At 37.6% G+C, this 15,547-nt stretch overlaps 1 protein-coding gene across 2 annotated transcripts in view; it reads right to left on the bottom strand.

The window, feature by feature from the left end:
- Positions 1–15,547, bottom strand: part of med13a (mediator complex subunit 13a) — a 192,705-nt gene that overhangs the window by 89,818 nt on the left and 87,340 nt on the right. For both annotated transcript variants that reach the window (XM_059973634.1, XM_059973636.1), the window contains exons 6-9: positions 14,436–14,633; positions 10,878–11,081; positions 8,760–8,919; positions 4,386–4,490 (exon numbers count right to left, since the gene is read on the bottom strand). In XM_059973634.1, coding sequence (XP_059829617.1) covers positions 4,386–4,490; positions 8,760–8,919; positions 10,878–11,081; positions 14,436–14,633 — 667 coding nt within the window. The remainder of the gene's footprint in view (positions 1–4,385; positions 4,491–8,759; positions 8,920–10,877; positions 11,082–14,435; positions 14,634–15,547) is intronic.

Genomic DNA, 15,547 nt, shown 5'->3' with positions numbered 1-15,547 from the left:
GAAGAAAAATCCCCCTCCCTTCACCCTCAAAACCCCAGGAAAAAAGCCAAAAAGAGGCAAGCAAGTGATCTAACACTAAAATTACCCCCATGTCTCAAGACAGGAACTCAAACAAAAAAAAAGTTGAATAAAAGATACAAACCACCCATATTATAAGAAAGGGTTGGTATAACAAAAATTAAAGTATAAAATTAGTGTGTGTGTGTGTATATATATATAACAAAAGGATTTTTAAAAATTAAACCAATAAAACCCATAAATGGATAATATTGTATTAGCGTTTTAAAAGAAAGTCCTTAAACTTATTCAGACGCATCAAAACAGTTCCAAGCACTAAGGTCTTTCGGGCAGAAGAAACGACATATTATTTTTTTTACATCTTAATATTTAAATGTTAAAAATATAAAGGTGTATATGAACTTAAGAAAACCCTAATAAATTACTTTCAAAACTAACAGATTAATAATATGAAAAGAACAAACTCAGAATAACCAAAAATGGACTTTTACCGTGTATAAGAAATTCATGTAAGCCATCACGTAAAAAGCCATCATTTTATAAAAGATCCAAATCTATAAACTAATTATTACATTAGTCAACCTGTAAAAACAATAAAATGTCATTCTTCAAGGAATCTTTGAGCATCCGCTGGAGATTTGAACAGCTGATAAGTTCCGTCATTGAGAGTAACTCTCAAATGTGCTGGAAATAACAGCGCTTGCTTGTCGCCTTCCTGATGAATTTCTGACATAACCGATTTAAAAGCCATTCTTGCCCTTAAAACTTCGGGACTATAGTCTTCCAGAATACGGAATTTAAAATCTTGAAAGCTGATCATACCCTTTTTCCGAGCAGCCCGAATCAAACGCTCTTTGGTATGAGGATAATGGATCCGGAGAATTACTTGTCGTGGTTTCAAACTTGAATCTGAATGAAAACGAGAAACATGATGTGCATGGTCGATTATTGGAGGGGAATCCAGTACTTCTGAGCCAAACACATCCATTAAAAATTTGGAGAAAAATACAGTGAGATCGCCGTTCTCAAATTTTTCCGGAACCCCAATTATCCGGAGATTTTGTCTTCGAGAGCGATTTTCAAGATCAGTGATTTTAGATTTATAACGATCCATCTGTTGAGAAGTCGAAACTTGCTGTTGTTGCAAAGTTTCAATTATGCGATCTCCCTGGCGAGTGGCTTCTTCAAGAACTAAAATGCTTGTTGTTTTTGTGAATCCAGTGTAAGTGCTTGAAGTTTTGAGTCAAGTGTCTTTAAAATTTCATTGCTTTGAGGTTAATTTACTCTCCAGTTTTTCAAGTCTGTCGTCCATAAGTTTCACAATTGCTTCTAAAGTTAACGGTTCTTTCGTCTGTTTCGATTCCTTTGCTCTAGACATTTCAGCGAGTTGAAAATGATTCAATCAGTTGAAAAAAATTTCATATGTTTAAACTCCTTTAGAATACGTATAAAAAGATCAATTAGGGGGTGTTTGTAGGTTAAAAAAAAGTAAAAGGATTGAGACCTCTCAATGATGTGGTTCGAGCTGTGAGTTGCAGCACAGTCGTGGATCAGCAGAGTGAACAGCAGTGGACTGAGCACGTAACCCTGGGGAGCCCCCGTGCTCAGTGTGATGGTGTTGGAGATGCTGCTCCCGATCCGGACTGATTGAGGTCTCCCAGTCAGCAAGTCTAGGATCCAGTTGCAGAGGGAGTTGTTCAGGCCCAGTAGGCTCAGCTTTCCAATCAGTTTCTGAGGGATGATTGTGTTGAATGCTGAACTGAAGTCTATGAACAGCATTTCAAAGTATGTGCCTTTTTTGTCCAGGTGGGTTAGGGCCAGGTGGAGGGTGGTGGCAATGGCATCATCTGTTGAGCGGTTGGGACGGTACGCAAACTGCAGGGGTCCAGTGAGGGGGGCAGCAGGGTCTTGATATGCCTCATGATGAGCCTCTCAAAACAATTCATGATGATGGATGTGAGTGCAATGGGATGGTAGTCATTTAGGCAGGATATTGAAGACTTCTTCAGCACGGGGACAATGGTGGTGACCTTGAAGCACGTTGGAATGGTGGCGCTGCTCAGGGAGATGTTGAAGATGTCAGTGAAAACATTGGGCTTCCAGAGAACAACCTGGAACTTCTTCGCCAATTCACACGAGAAGGGAGCTCCAGATGGCATTGAGAGAACTGTGAAAAGGACTGCAGACAGCCTTGTACTACAGGGGAATGACATTGTGGGTGGCAAGATCTTCCATGAGATGGTTGGGAGAAATTCGCAATCACTAAAACCTGTACCAGCAACAAGGAAAATCCATCAGGTCATACCTTACGAAACAGCATCCATTGCAGATCATTGTCATGTTTCTGCAGTGAGGCACAGATGTGCCAGTGTTTCTGCCCAACAACATTTCAGTTGACTGAAAATACACATGTCAGGGTACAGGCCCTACCACAAGTGGGAAAGAACAGAGGGCCTTTGGCATTGTTGATGGAGGAAATGGAGCAGGAACCCCACAGTGGTCCTGACGGACTATGACAGATATACCTGCTGGTGTCATTAATTGTGAAGATTGGCTTGCAGTCATTTATGACCAAAAATAGTGGTTAGCAAAGGCTGTCACTGTGGATACTCATCATCAAGATGTTCAAGTGGAGTTTTTCCAACCTCATGGGCCCAACACATGCTTCCATCCGAAACCAGGTGGAAAGGATACCAGTTGAAGATATTCTGGTCAAACTGATAGAGCCATCATCACCGGGTCATGCAAGCAGTATGAGGGAGACCTACCACCTGTCTGCTGAAGTCATGGACTTCATAGAGGAGGAGTATATTAATCGTCTACTTCCTGTAAAGCTGTCTGAACGTTTTCGAAGATTTTCAAGCCCAGAAATGGATGGAATTTTTTTTACATCATGGGCTTATTTGAAACTACAAAAATGGTTGCAGTGTCATGACTTCCGGTTTCTCCTTGAACTTACTTTCCTCTTCCAGATTCATGAGTTCATCTTTTTTTTTAACCTTATGTGTTAATTGTAATAAATATTGTCAATATGGATGATTATTAATTTTGTTTCTTGGAATACTAATGTTGATAGTGGGGATTCAGTGATGGTAATGCTATTGAATGTCAAGAGATGATGTTTAGAGCCTCTCTTTATGGAGATGGTCATTGTCTGGCACTTGCCTGCCCCGAACATTACTTGCCACTTGTCAGCCCAGGCATGGATATTGTCCAGGTCCTGCTGCATTTGGGTATGAACTGCTACACTATCTGAGGAGTCACGAAAGGTGTTCTGCAACGTGCAGTTATTTGCGGACATCCCCATTTCTGACCTTATGACGGAAGGAGAGTCATTGATGAAGCAGCTGAAGGTGGTTAGCCTAGGTCATCTCCCCGAGGAACTCATGCAGTTATGTACTGAGGATGAGATGATTGACCACATCAAAGTAAACCACATCAAAGCCTGAAGGTCAATTGGAAGTACAGAAGTCAAAGCCTAGTGACCGTAGTCCCAAGTCTGAATCTCTGAGAGTCCACTGGAAAAGATGAAGGCCCCCCAATGCCCATGAATCCACAAGTCCGCTGGACACTGGAGACCACAGACCACCTGTCCTGGGGTTGGAGGATGTGCATGGGTGGGTGGGACAGAGGAACAGGACTTGTTGCTTGGTATGTTCTGTTTTATTGTATTCTGTGTGATTCTGCTGAACACAGTGGGCATGCCACATCTTCCTTTTAAAATACACACATTCCATATTATAAAATTTATATATACGTAAAAGAGTCACTGACATTTTCATTTTAAGATGATAAAATTAACATTCTGTTCAGATGATTTAAATACAGCTGTACTCGGAATGGTACTGCCAATTACTGGGAAACATCAAAGATCCCAAATAAAGCCAATTTAGTAGCCTCTAGAACAAAACTACTATCACAGTCATATCACTTTGCATTTTGAAAAAATATACATCAGCAAGGTTAACAGGTTAGAATAAAAGACAGAAAATACTCAAAATCCTGAAAGAGATTCGCAACACTTGGTCTTTTTTTTATGGGTTCTTAGTTTTGTGGCTGCTTGTAAGGAGACAAATCTCTAAGTTGTATATAGTGTACATACTTTGATAATAAATTTATTTTGAACATCAGAACCTGAAGACCTGAGACCTGAAGAATCCTATTCAACATGGCAGACATCTTTTCTCATAGCTGAGAAACTAAGCAGGTCCACTATGTTCAGATTTTTAAGAATCTGTGCATGTGTAGTTTTTTAATTTGTTAAAAATATATAAATTACATATTAGGAAATATCAGTATTTTTGATGGATAATGTCCTTTTCTTATTTTCTTTTAAAACATGCATGTATTAAGTAATATTTCTGTACCTCGAACAGTTGCAATTCACTCTATGCCTGGCTTCAACAAAATCCCAGGATGTCTCTTTGTCTGATGCATCTTCTTCACAGCCATTCACAGTAGAAAACTTTCGCCTGGAAGTGATAAGTTTGGTTTTGATCAATTATAATATTGAAGATTTACCTAAAATTACTTTAAAATCTATTAGACTACTATAATGTAGCCAGAGAGAAGCTGTAGACTAGGAAAAAATGTATCATCAACCAATTTTTGAGACTTGGGTGACTCAGGAGCAGCTTCCAGTCACTAATAGAGTAATCTTTCCAGCTTAATTACACTGCAACTGGTCTATTTTTCTGAGGTTCCAATTTATTTCCCTTCATTAACTTTCACCTACCAACTCCACTCCTTGTAATTCCAGGAATGGAATTACCAAATGTAGAAAGCCAAGCTTCAGAAATTTCCAACAGCAGGAAAATAATGCAAAATAGATCAAACCTCTGGAAAACATAGAACCTCCAAAGAAGTAACATCCACAGAAACACAACTTTTGTTTTCAATTGAAGTTACCGCTCATTGCAGTAACAATTCTTTGGCAACCAATGTTCAGTAGCAAAATTATAAGATTCACATTAGAACCTTAATGGACCACTACAAAGACTGCATGCACTATGAATAATGACAAACAATAATGTTAGTTATGGATATCACTTCATTTCAACTAGCTTTCCAGAAGGTTAAAAATTGCAAAAAACAAAATAAATAGCAATCAACAGACGGGTCACAGACATTTTCAGAAGATGAATTCTAAAACTCACTTTTTGTTATAAATGGATTTCCCCATGTGTATATTGTTTGACCAGTATACATTTCTAAAAAAAGAAGTAGGAAGTATGAACCCCACTTCATTTCAGCAATTTTAAGAAACCAACCCGAAGTATGCCCACCGATGCTTCATTTGACAAATTCAAGAAGTCAGTCTTTTCTTTTCTAAATATAAAGCATTTTCCAAAATCAAATAAAGGATGAGCTACACTTAACTCCAATTATTTTTTAAACAAACAGAATTATTCCAAAGTGGGTTTACTTGACTAAAAACTACTCCCTTTCTGCTCTTTTTCAAGCTTGTAACCTAGCAAAGAATAAGTAGTTAAGACTGAAAAGAGACAGGCTCAAATGTCAGTTCTGCTATAGACTTGCACGCTGCGATTCACTAAGACGAAAGTTGAAAGCTCACATCTGTAAGGAGGAGGCACAAAAAAATCAGCCGGAAAACCTCTGAATTTGATGACCACTACTTCTAACTATTCTACGCTTACTTAAAGATCAATCAACTAAATGAGATACCAGTGGACTGCATGACATTTGGAACTACAGCAAACTCTTAATTCCCACAAAGGATAGATTCTAGGAACAGCTACAAATTCCAAACCTTTCAAAATATTTTTATACAAGCACAGAAGTCAAAATGGCACAGAATATAAAGGGTAATAATAACACACCATTTGTAAACATTCTAATATGATATAATGAAGAGAATCTTCCATTACAGCATCGTTGTAGAGGCAGAAATGGTGGTGGATGTGGTGAGATATGGTGGTGGTGGTGGTGGTGATCTTGTATGGGTTTTATTAAAGAACATTATGATAGACAGCTGTCTTCTTATCAAGATTTTTTTTGGCACAGAGTTACTGCTGCTAAATGTTCCCTTTTAATTTTATGACTTCACTACGTGGAGGGGACTTTAATTGATTTAGCTGTTTTGCACATTGAAAAGTTGATTTTGTCAGTCATTCGTCATTTTTAACCTTTTCTTCCAAGCCTGCTACATTGAGTACTTCACTGTCAGCCTCCATCCACTTCCTTTTTTCTCTCAATACCACTGAAACCTCCTTTCCCCACTTAACAGGCCAGAGTTATGAGGTGCTTCATCATTCCACCAAGTGAAGAAAATCTGACGAAGACACCGGCAACTTCCTTCTGCAAGTTTTGCCAAAATGTGGCTTTAGTTCATCCATGGTTTCTTTAATGTGTTATAGTAAGTGATTCTGCATTCTTTCCAGCACTAAATAACACTACAGTGAGGATCAGCATCCACCGCATTTCTAATGAGGCCAAAAATATAATTATAAGGTTTAATTGGCATAACGTTTTTATTAACACCAGTTCAAAGGCTAGAAGAAAGAAATATTGCTTCAATGTAACGACACAATCTCCACATCAGAGTAAGCAAAGTACTAATTCTATGAGTGACCTGAAAATTGTCTATGATCAGCAGAACCTTAAATAATAGCTTTTTCAGTTTTGTGAATGAAGCAATTATAGAACCAATACACAATAAATGAGCAGTGACCCAGGCATTTATGTTTGATTGCTAATAAAAACGACACAACAGGATTATCCCCCCCCACCCCCATGCTTCTTCAGTCAGCTCAGCAAACACAGCTTCACCATGTGATCCATAGAATTGTTTAAAATAAATTAGTCTATCCTAGGCTTCCTTCAACCTTGATGCTTTCAATCCTTTCTGAACAAAAAACATTCTTGCCACTGTCTTTCTGCACCACAACACAATCTCATCTGCATTAATGTCCTGCTCCAGTCAATTTAATTTTTCCTCAATTTTAGAAGCTTGACAGGATGTACTCATCCCATTACAATCCCTAGATGCAGCCTCGCTGTTTCCGTTTGTGAAGAGGAAACCGCCCAAGCCATTTTTGGCTTGTGTTAAAGAATACTCCACTATATGAAGAATGTTCATTTAACTTTTGGCTTTCCTGCTCAAGTATTTCACTGGTACTTTTCTTATGCTTGCCTTCAATCCATAGGTTTGACACTTGCTGCATTTTCACTAATATTGTGACACTAACTCAGTAAGTTACTTTGGCACAGGCTGGCGCACTTGATGCTATGGTCTCTTTTTCCTTCTTCTCACAGATAAACCCTTTCATTGACTTGTTCACCACTAACAAACAGCCAATGCTGCAACTGTCATCCCACTCTTTACCTGGTCCAATAACTTAGTTTTCCACATTGAAGTTATCACTTTCTTTAAAGGAACACATTAGGAGTAATAGCAACAATGGGATATGGGTTATGCTAATGATGGTGCTGGATACAGAGTACTGGATGCTGCAACCACAAAGCATCAACATCAGGAATACCGCATCATAAATTCGAAAAATCACACAAGTTAAATACGCAAGTGTTTCAGCAGGCTGGGTTGCAAGTACAATAGGTAAAGAACTGTGCCAAAGGTAGACTATACAATGTACAATTCATTAGACACCTTCTTGACATTGTTAATGTTATCTAATTAACAATCCTTGGCAAAATAAATGTATCAAAAAATATCCAAAACTGAATTTTGGCATCGACAGCTTTTTCTTGTTGCTTACTTTCAGGTCAAAATTCAGTAGTAATGTATTATATTAATAACAAATAAATAGATAATTTTAAATTACCCAATTATACTGCCAAGTTGTAGAACTGGCTTTAATTTAATTTAAAAATAAAATTAAATACATAGTAGATTCCTTAATCTTCACAAAACATTATGAAGGATTATTTAAGTACCAAAATTAAAGGAATCTTAAATCAGTGCTGTTTCCAGGATTTCAGTGAGTCCTAAACAAGAAACGTAAGAGTTTTGTAGCATGCCCTCTTAACCAATAATGAATTCCCAGTAGCTGATCTGAAGTAGATTTATAACTATCGCAGTTGGAATGAAATGCTAACAAGCTTGGCATCTGAGGCAATAAATTGGGGTGATATTAACAAAGGCGTGATATTAACTAAGGATTTTCCCTATAAACAAGACACGCAATGAATGTTTTTGATGAATTTTCTTTTTTGCTGACCAACTTTCATTTACATATTATAAATACAGCTTCAAATTAAGATAGTATTTTTCATTCAATACTTTCTTTCATCTCTGAACAAAAAATAGACATTGTTATAACCTCAAGTATGTTACACAGTCCCTGTAACAACTACCTCCCCATCTTGTACATCACATACATCTTGTAGTCTCAAAACCCCAGTTCTATCTAACCTCAAGCCTGCAGCCAGAGGCAAGAAACATTGTTTCTCCAATTGTTAAATGAGTGACCACTACAAGAAAATGAGTCAAATTACTTGCTCCTTGTATGTGAAAGATATACCATCCTCTGCAAGTATGGCATAAAATTTAGCATTTTGATTTCAGCTGCTGGTGTTGATAAACCTCAAAACAGCATTTCTGTCAACAGAAAGAACTGAAATAAGGGAAGAAATTAGAGACAGACATCCCTTTGATCTCTTTGCTCCAAAACTTCCAGTAATACCATAAAGCACATTATGCACAGAATAAGTTTCAGTGACCTAATAGCCCACTGCTCAGCTTAGTTTAATAAAGTACTCACTTCTTCAGGGTTCTGTTGAGATTGCATTCCTGCCACACATTCTCTACGACCTGATTGGCTAATTTTCTGGGGATCTTCCCACCATGCCCAGAATTCTCTATATTAAATCCTTCAGGTACAGAAGTAAGCTTCGTCCATTTCTGAGTGGATTGAGTTTCAGCTAGAAAAGACAAAAGTCAAAATTAGCAGAGTCTTTGAAGAGCACAAAAGTTTATGTTAGGTCAACATGTACAAAACATGTTCTGTGAATGCCGTCTAAGATGAGCGACTTGTATAAGTGCTGTCACAAAACTATTATGTTTGTGGTGAGTACAAAATGAAGGCAGGATCTAGCATACACATACCAATTTAAACTAACTTCTTTTTTGACAGTTCTGATTAACTTTTCTCTTTTTTTTTAAAAAAACAGATGCCATCTGAACTGCATGGTGTTTCCAGCACTTTGTTCTCATTTTAGATTTACAGAATCTGCATTTTTTTCCAGACATTTTGGAAAAATTGAGTTTATGGTATTAAAAGATTGTGGTAATTGATAACAGGAACAAGCAAATAGCAGTAAGCAAATGCTTTTGACAGGGGGAAGGAAAGAATGCGCCAGATTCCTGAGGGGTCAGCGGTAGTTGTTTTCCTCACTATACAGTTATATGCACAGCATTTGCAATTCTGAAATTAGGAACTGATGGAAAATTTTGCAAATCAAACTGTTAACAGGATGGCATCCAAAAGCAAAACATGGTGAGTTCAGAGTAATGTGGTTAACTACAGTGATCTACACTGGAAGAAGCAACTTGTAGCAGCATTCACCTACCTAGTATTATTTTGGTATAATAAAGCTGGACCTCATGCCATATAGCTATACGGAAGAGAAAGCTGGTAAGAGTGTCTAAAGAATACTTGGCTTTATAAATGGGGATAATCAAGATGAAAGCTAGAAACACTCAAAATGCTAGAGGAACTCTGCAGGGTTCAAAGTGTTTTGGCCCAAAACTTCAACTGTACTCTTTTCCTAGATGCTGCCTGGCCTGCTGAGTTCCTCTAGCATTTTGAGTTTTGCTTGAATTTCCAGCATCTGCAGATTTTCTAGAGATTCTCTCTAGAAAACTAGAAAGTTTGGGCAGTACAGTAGTGTAGAGAATAACATAATGCTATTACTGCGCCAGCAACCTGGGTTCAGATCCACCGCTGCTTGAAAGGAGTTTGCTCATTCTCCCTATGACCGTGTGGGTTTCCTCCCACATTCCAAAGACGTAGTAATTAGTAGGTTAATTGGTCACATGGGTGTAACTGGGCAGCTCAGGCTCATTTGGCCAGAAGGACCTGTTGCCATGCTGTATCTCCAAATAAGCTACCAGTTACCACCATCTGGCAGGTGGTACAGGAACCTGAAAACCCACAGTCAATAGCTCAAAAATAGCTTTGCTTTTAGATTTCTGTACGGTCCAGGAATACCAGCTTAATTTTTTGCACTATTTACTTCTGTAATTTGTAATATTACATCTTTGCACTGTACTACTGCTGCAAAACAACAAATTTCATGTCATAAGTCAGTGACAATAAACCTGATTCTGTTAAGTATCAGCTAGAAGACTGCATACAGTTCTGTCACTTCTACCGAAAGAGAAGGGTGGAAGTATTCCAATTATTGAATGACTTTGGAATATCCACATGAGAACTTTTTCCTCTAGTAAATAGATCGATAACTGAAGTACCAACGTATAATTTTTAAAAATTAGCAAAAACATTTCATAGATGATTTTATGGACAGAAAGGACACTACTTAATAGGGCAGCAGATTTAGTTTCCATCTTGAGTTTTTAAGGGTAATCAAGTGTGTGTTTGAAAAGAGCTGCTTTGTAGAATTAATGGGTAAGAGTGCTGGGGTTTAGTATTATATTGGACATCTCTTTACAAAAAACAAAGAGATAAATTGCCTCTTTCTGGCAGTCATAGAAAATCACTGAAAAAAATACAAAATTTTTCAAAAAAATGCGATGAAGCTGCAATTATTGGTAATAAAAAAAAATTATTCAGTTAAGGATGTAATTAATTAAGCAATTACTTTATTTCTGTTTTCAAAAGTGGCAATGCAGCATTGATAACAATAAATTTCCCAATTACCTGTTTCAGTCTCTTCTGGTGATGTGGGAGGAGTCAAGGTCACAGAGGAAATGGCGGGATCCCTCACTGGGGCAGGCACTTGGTGGGCACTTGAATATGCAACTGTGCAATGTGACGATCCAATGGTGTTGCTTGTAACAGTTGTCGTGACATCAGGCTGAGGCACCAGGACAAAGCACGCTGGATACACCATTCGCACACCAGCTGCAAGTAGAACAGTGCATGTTAATAATAATTTTTAAAAAGCAGCTGTTATTACTTCATTCATTGGACATGAGCATTCCTGGAAGGATGAGTGCTTAAATGCAGATTCCTTATTATCCTTGAGAAGGTTAAAATCCTGCAATCTAATGTGAAATTAGAGTTGTTTTAGGTAGGTAGTTCTGGAGATTTAGTTCCACAATGAAGGAACATTACATTCCTAAATTAAGGTGATGTAAAAGTTCAGAAAGTCTCCAAATAACATATCATAGATTTGAGTGGGTGCTGCCAGATTGCTACAGTAAATTTACCAAGCGACAAACAGTACGGCCACAGTGTGCCAAGGTTAGGCTGTTACACTAGATTAATTTGCTGTGCCATGGATCTTAAGAACATTATTTCAACTGTGATTTCCCACAGTTCCTGACTGCATCATGTACTTTCTTTTTTTTTGAACTTTATTGAACAAATACACATCTACAAACAAGCATCGGCTATCAGTCCACAGTTCACTACACAATGATAAAATACCTGTATTAACAATACTGGGATAGAAGAGTAACAGCAAGAGGAAAAAGAAACAAAAAGCACATACATACAATCACATACAAACACAAACATACACATGATCTACATAATTTACACCACCCCTCAATGTAGATTTACATCTATTTTAAATAAAATCACAGTCCTCAGTTAGTCAACTCAAGTCCTACATTTTACCAGCCGCTGTATGGGCCTTTCACTGTGACAGGTACACTATAACAGAGCTTCATCTGTCCAAGTAGAAGTCCATTTTCAGTTGTAAACTGGCAGTGATATTTTCCATACAGTTCACTTCTTTCAATCTCTGTATCCATTGTTCCAAAGTGGGTGGGTGAGATTTAAGCCAGTTAACAGTCACCATTTTATGAGCAATCAGAATCAAGAGTCTTAACATGTGTAGTTTATTCTTCTTTAATGCAGATTGCGGGAGGTTGTCTAAAATTAAATGACAAGGTTCAACAGGTATACTTGTATATAAAATCCATCTTATTTCCTCAGTGACCTTGTATCAAAATTCCCTTAATTTGGGACAATTCCAGAATATATGTGCAATATCTCCCACTAGGCCACAGCCTCTCCAGTAAAGTCTGCTGTTTTTTCTGCGTATAATAATATTACTAACAGGGTTTTAAAGTACCTCAACCTTATGCTCCAAGCAAATTCCCTCCAATTGGGACTATTCAAGCACTTATGCCATGACTCCCAAAACCTCTCCCACTCTTCCTCCTCTATTATGGTATTTACCTCCAATTCCCACTTATGTTTAACATCTAATGTGTTATCCATTGTATCCAGGTGTATTTTTTATATACACACAATACAATTTTCTGGGATTGCGTCCTACCCATGATGATCTCTATCCAAAATTTTTCCAAGGTATTTGGCTGCATTTTAATATTGTTCCATTCTTTGTGTGACGTAAGGCAATGTCTAATTTGGAGGAATCTATAAAAGTCATTTGATACAAGATCAAATTCAGTTTAGAGTTGGGAGGAAGATTTGAGCATCTCACCATCAAACATTTGGTCCACAAGAACCAGGCTTCTTTGCATCCACCTGTTAAAACCAGAATCCAGTCTTGTTGGAATAAAATCTTACATGAATGCAATTCTGGTTGTCCTTGATATAGTCCTTGAAAGATCTAATTTTTTCCTATCATATACTTTCTGATATAGTTTTCAATGCAAGTTCAACTGAATGTAAGGCATGACATGACACCATTCAATCTACCCAAACCACTCCGCCATTAGACAATCTCGTGGCTCAACTTCTACTTTCATGGATCAAGCCCATATTCTCAATTCCTCCAACAGCTAAAAACATATCAATATCTAGCAGATGTAGATTGTGAAGATTTGGTACCCCATTAATTATAGACTGCTAACCTGAATTGACCCACTCACTCCTGTTCTTTGTTTTCTTCCCATTAATCAGCTTTTAATCCAAACTAAGATATTGCTTAATTCCATGCATCCTACCACAGTCTGGAAATTTCCTGTGTGGAGGAACACTTGCTAGCCAGTCTATCTATTGAGTCTGTTCCACCGTTCCGCAACCTCAGTGCTTTTCCATTTCCCTTGATTCTCTCAACATGCAGAAGTCAAACAACCTCTTTTTTATAAATTCTACTAAGCCCTCACAGCCATGTGGGTTAGAAATACTGAACATTTACCACCGGTTAGCATGAAAATAAATCTTCTCATCTCAGTCCTATAGGGCCATCATTTATTCGCAAACTGAGAACTCTGTTCGTAGTCTCCTCAGATGGGGAAAACATTGTCCCCTGCAGCTAGCCTGACAAGTCTAGTTGTGAAGCACACAAATACTCAGATGCAGTCAGGACCCAGGAGTTTTGCTCTCAGAGGAATTTAAGTTCAAGACACATTGACATCTGGATAGATATTATTGATTTTTAAAAAATCAAACTATGCACATAAAATAACGTTTCTTTAATAATTTCACCATTTCCTTATTGACCTGAGTCACAATATAAATGCAAATTTACTTTTGATAGATTATACTTTCTTACAAATACAATTTTTTCACACTATAAGTTTTATTGTCTTATTCAATGTTAACTGCAGAATGGGAATTCAGGACAATAACAAAATTTAGGCTTTTGTCACCTTTCAATACTCAGAAATCCATCACCAAAAATATCAGTACCTATTGCTTTATGTTACTTCTAGTTAGAAGTGCTAAAATATCTAAATCAACAGTCTAATACAGCCAAACTACATGAGAGGAGGAAACATTTCATCTTCAGAGATCTCGGTGAACAATGATACATGGACATTAAAGACAAAAACCAACAACAAAATTCAAACAATTTAAACAAAATAATTATATCTCTATAGACAATTAATTTCCAAGATAAAAGTAATAAGGATACAAGTCAATACTCTGTAGAAAAGAATTAATGAAGCACAGTATGTGTCATCACTCTCTGTTATAAACTAACTTCTTGATTCTATATTCCACCCAATATCAGAGAAACTTCTCAGGAAAATGAAAGGCAGATTTCTACCAACTAGGCTTTCCCCCGAATACTGCTGTGAAGTATAAATTATGCACTGCTGAAGGAACACTTTTCCAAGAGAAATGGTGATTTATTGTTTGGCTTGATAAAACTTTCACTGGCAAAAAAATTATAAAAACAGGAGGTACACAGCAGGACAGGCAGCAACTGTGGTGAGGGGAAAGGGTGTTAGGCTGATAACCCCTTCATCAGTTCATAACTTACTTATATTCTTCCAATTTACATAAAGCTGAATAAATTCAAACGATTGCAACATTTTTATTTCTACTTACCGACAATGACTTCTACAGCTGCTATTGAGTCATCATCCCAATCTAACTCTTCCTGCTTGTCGTCCGTGGTTTCCTTTGAGCCAGTTTGGATTGGATAGAATTGCTTCCATTCTTCTATCAGTTTAAGAGTGGGAGGGTCAGATAGCTTGAATGACTGACCTGTCAGAGTACCACTTAATCCAAAAGGGCTGAGGATTACTGGAAGAATCAAAATACAACTTGTCAATGTTACTGAATTGGCAAGCTATACACTTACCTCTTGGATGTAATTCCAGTTCAGCAAAAAATAAACAGCTTTATAAACTTGGATCTATGAATTGCAGTACCCATTATGAAATAAAAGTAATCTGTGTGGAATGCACTGAAGCAGTCTCAAAAACAGTCCAAGTCACTTTTGGATTGCACCATTTCTCTGACAGGAAACAAATGTCAAAAATAGTACCATGATGCAGAACTTGGGTAATGGAGAAATTAACAGAGCAGTAAAAGAAAGTTTTAATTAGACAAAATGCTGAGTAAAATGGAATCATGGAGTATTACTGCACAAAAGCAGGTAATTGGCTCCATCTAGTCTGTGCTATACTGTGGGTCTCCCGAGTCCCATCAACCCAAACCAGCACCATAGTCTTCTATAACCTTCCCACTTGCACTTATCCACATTCTCCCAAATGTTATCAAACCTGCGTCCACCACTTCCACTGGCAGCTCATTCCACACACTCACCACTGCCTGAGTGAAGCCCCCCCTTCAGATTCTCCTTAAACATTTCACCTTTCACTCTTAAGCCACGACCTCCATCTCTAGTCTCACCCAAACTCAGTGAAAAAAGCCTCACCCCCCCCCCATAAATTAATATATACTTTTATCAAATCTTCCCTCAAACTCCTATGCTTGAAGAAATAAAGTTCTAACATATTCAACCTTTCCCTACAACTCAAGTCCTCAAGTCTCGGTAACATCCTTGCAAACTTTTTCTGTATTCTTTCAATCTTATTGATAATCTTTCCTTAGAGTAGTTGACCAAACCATACTCCAAATTAATCCTAACAAACATCTTATTCAACTTCAACATAATTTCCCAACCCCTGTACTCAATATTTTGATTTATGAAG

The sequence above is a fragment of the Hypanus sabinus genome, chromosome 6 (genome assembly GCF_030144855.1).
Source record: "Hypanus sabinus isolate sHypSab1 chromosome 6, sHypSab1.hap1, whole genome shotgun sequence".
NCBI classification, from domain to species: Eukaryota; Metazoa; Chordata; class Chondrichthyes; order Myliobatiformes; family Dasyatidae; genus Hypanus; species Hypanus sabinus.
The sequence above is the reverse complement of the archived record's forward strand: the minus strand, read 5'-3'. Positions and strand labels throughout refer to the sequence as shown.